General features: G+C 44.3%; 1 protein-coding gene across 3 annotated transcripts in view; it reads left to right on the top strand.

The window, feature by feature from the left end:
• Positions 1-349: 349 nt before the first annotated feature.
• Positions 350-1,852, top strand: part of s100s (S100 calcium binding protein S) — a 2,081-nt gene continuing 578 nt past the window's right edge. Inside the window, exons 1-3 of one of the 3 annotated variants that reach the window (XM_037693370.1) lie at positions 354-413; positions 1,244-1,294; positions 1,563-1,716. In XM_037693370.1, the coding sequence (XP_037549298.1) occupies positions 1,564-1,716 (153 nt within the window). In that variant the 5' untranslated portion in view covers positions 354-413; positions 1,244-1,294; position 1,563. Of the gene's footprint in view, positions 414-1,243; positions 1,295-1,562; positions 1,717-1,852 lie in introns of those variants that run through there. The other 2 variants (XM_037693369.1, XM_037693368.1) reach the window with 2 other exon arrangements.

Genomic DNA, 1,852 nt, shown 5'->3' with positions numbered 1-1,852 from the left:
TATTGAAATATCCAGGTGAATGGATGTTTATGTGAGTCGGTACGTATAATTTTGACCCTGTGTGAATTAAAATAAATCTACAACAAACTACTTTTTTCACCCAGTTCTTTAATAATTGAAATTGTACAACCATTCCACTTTGAAAAAGAACAATTCGAACATTTAAAGTCCCAAAATGAGGCAAGCGTATGTAAACTTCTGACTGTAACTGTATACTGTTCGTCCAAAAAAAAAAAAAAAAAGATGGGGATGGAGGGAGGGAAATCACCTGCAACGGGAGGAAGAGGAGGCAGTGAGGAAGGGGGAGCCGGTGATATTTAAACCAGTGGCAAACTCTCTCCCCATCCACCTCTGCCTTGGCTCAGTCCCCTGCTGCTCTTTAGAGACAAAGGAAGCTCTCCATCAGCACTCAGGTAAGACAGAAACACATCTTGCTCTTCTGGACTTTCTCCTCTGCATCTGATAAACTAGAACCTTCAGTCAAAAGTGGATGTTTGGACTATTTGAGGCTTTGAATGGGTAAACTAAGCAACATTTAGGGAGAGAATTAAACCATAAAGCCCAGTTTGTTGATGCGTAAACAACTATTATTGTAGAATAAGCACCGTAAGACTGAAACAGTATCTGAATATTTCCTGTTAATGCATTTTTTAACATGGTTCCTTCATTAGGTGCAGTATAGGCATTATTACCTCAGTATTGTGTTACTGACAGAATTAGCATTTCTATGGTTCTCTATTGTATTGTGCCAGTCACTGAGACAGATGACCCTATAGATTTTCCAGTGCTGGTGTCCCCTGGCCTGTTCATCACCCCACAGACGATAACCAATGACTGGCAGCTGCTTCTCCTTTTGTAACGGTTTATAAATCATGCACAATGGTCCATCTGTATTACGCTATAAGTTGCAACAAAGTTTTTTTTTAACTTCTGCTCATCAATTTGCCGTATAAAGTTGAATGCATGTGTGTGAGCTGCCTGTGTTAGGTTACCACCCCCCTCGGAGTTTCTGAATGTTAGGTGTTGCGTTTCACTTTCTTCATCCATTCGGCTGATAAGCCTGCCACATGAGTAACTAACAAACATGTTTTACACCGAAATCAGTGACAGAGCACGCGTTGATCATCGCACGCATTACCAATTACACAAGCGGCGACCAGATAGCTGTTACCGCACGACGAGATTCAAATTTAGACTCCTGCGTTGTTGACAGTGACTTATCTGTGTCTGTGTGTGTGCACAGTCTCTTCACGAGTCCAGCACAAGACGCCCCAAGATGCCGGACACAATGTGTGTAAGACCGTTCGAAAAGCTTCTTCCACCGCTATCCTCCACCTTTCCATCCAAATGTAGAACCTAAAGGAAGCTGACCTCACTATCTCAATTTTTGCGTCAGCATTAGCAGTTTAAAAGAATAAAAAATCCTCATTTGCTTTCTTTCTGCTCAGCTGTCTCTTTCGTGGAGGTGGCTTCACCCTTGTTTTGCTATGTGTCCCCACGCATACAACAAGGGGTGGAGCGGGCATTTTCCCACAGAGTCTAACCTTTTGACGTCTTTCCAGCATGTCCAAGGAGCCCTCTTCCAACCTGGAGAGCGCCATGCAGATGCTCATCAAAACCTTCCACAAGTACTCGGGGAAGGAAGGCGACAAGTACACGCTGAGCCGGGGCGAGCTCAAGGAGCTGCTAATAGAGGAGCTGGGGAGTTACCTCGGGGTAAGAGTGGATTGTGTCAATGGATGAATGTGTGCACCCTCAGATAAACGCAGTTGCATGCATCACACAAAGTGCAGGTATGTGCTCAAATACGTGTTGGAACAAGCCAGCGCTGCTTTGAATGCCCCCCCCCCCC

This window comes from Nematolebias whitei, chromosome 19 (assembly GCF_014905685.2).
Source record: "Nematolebias whitei isolate Nwh7 chromosome 19, NemWhi1, whole genome shotgun sequence".
Classification (NCBI taxonomy): Eukaryota; Metazoa; Chordata; class Actinopteri; order Cyprinodontiformes; family Rivulidae; genus Nematolebias; species Nematolebias whitei.
This window is presented reverse-complemented; position numbering and strand designations above follow the sequence as displayed.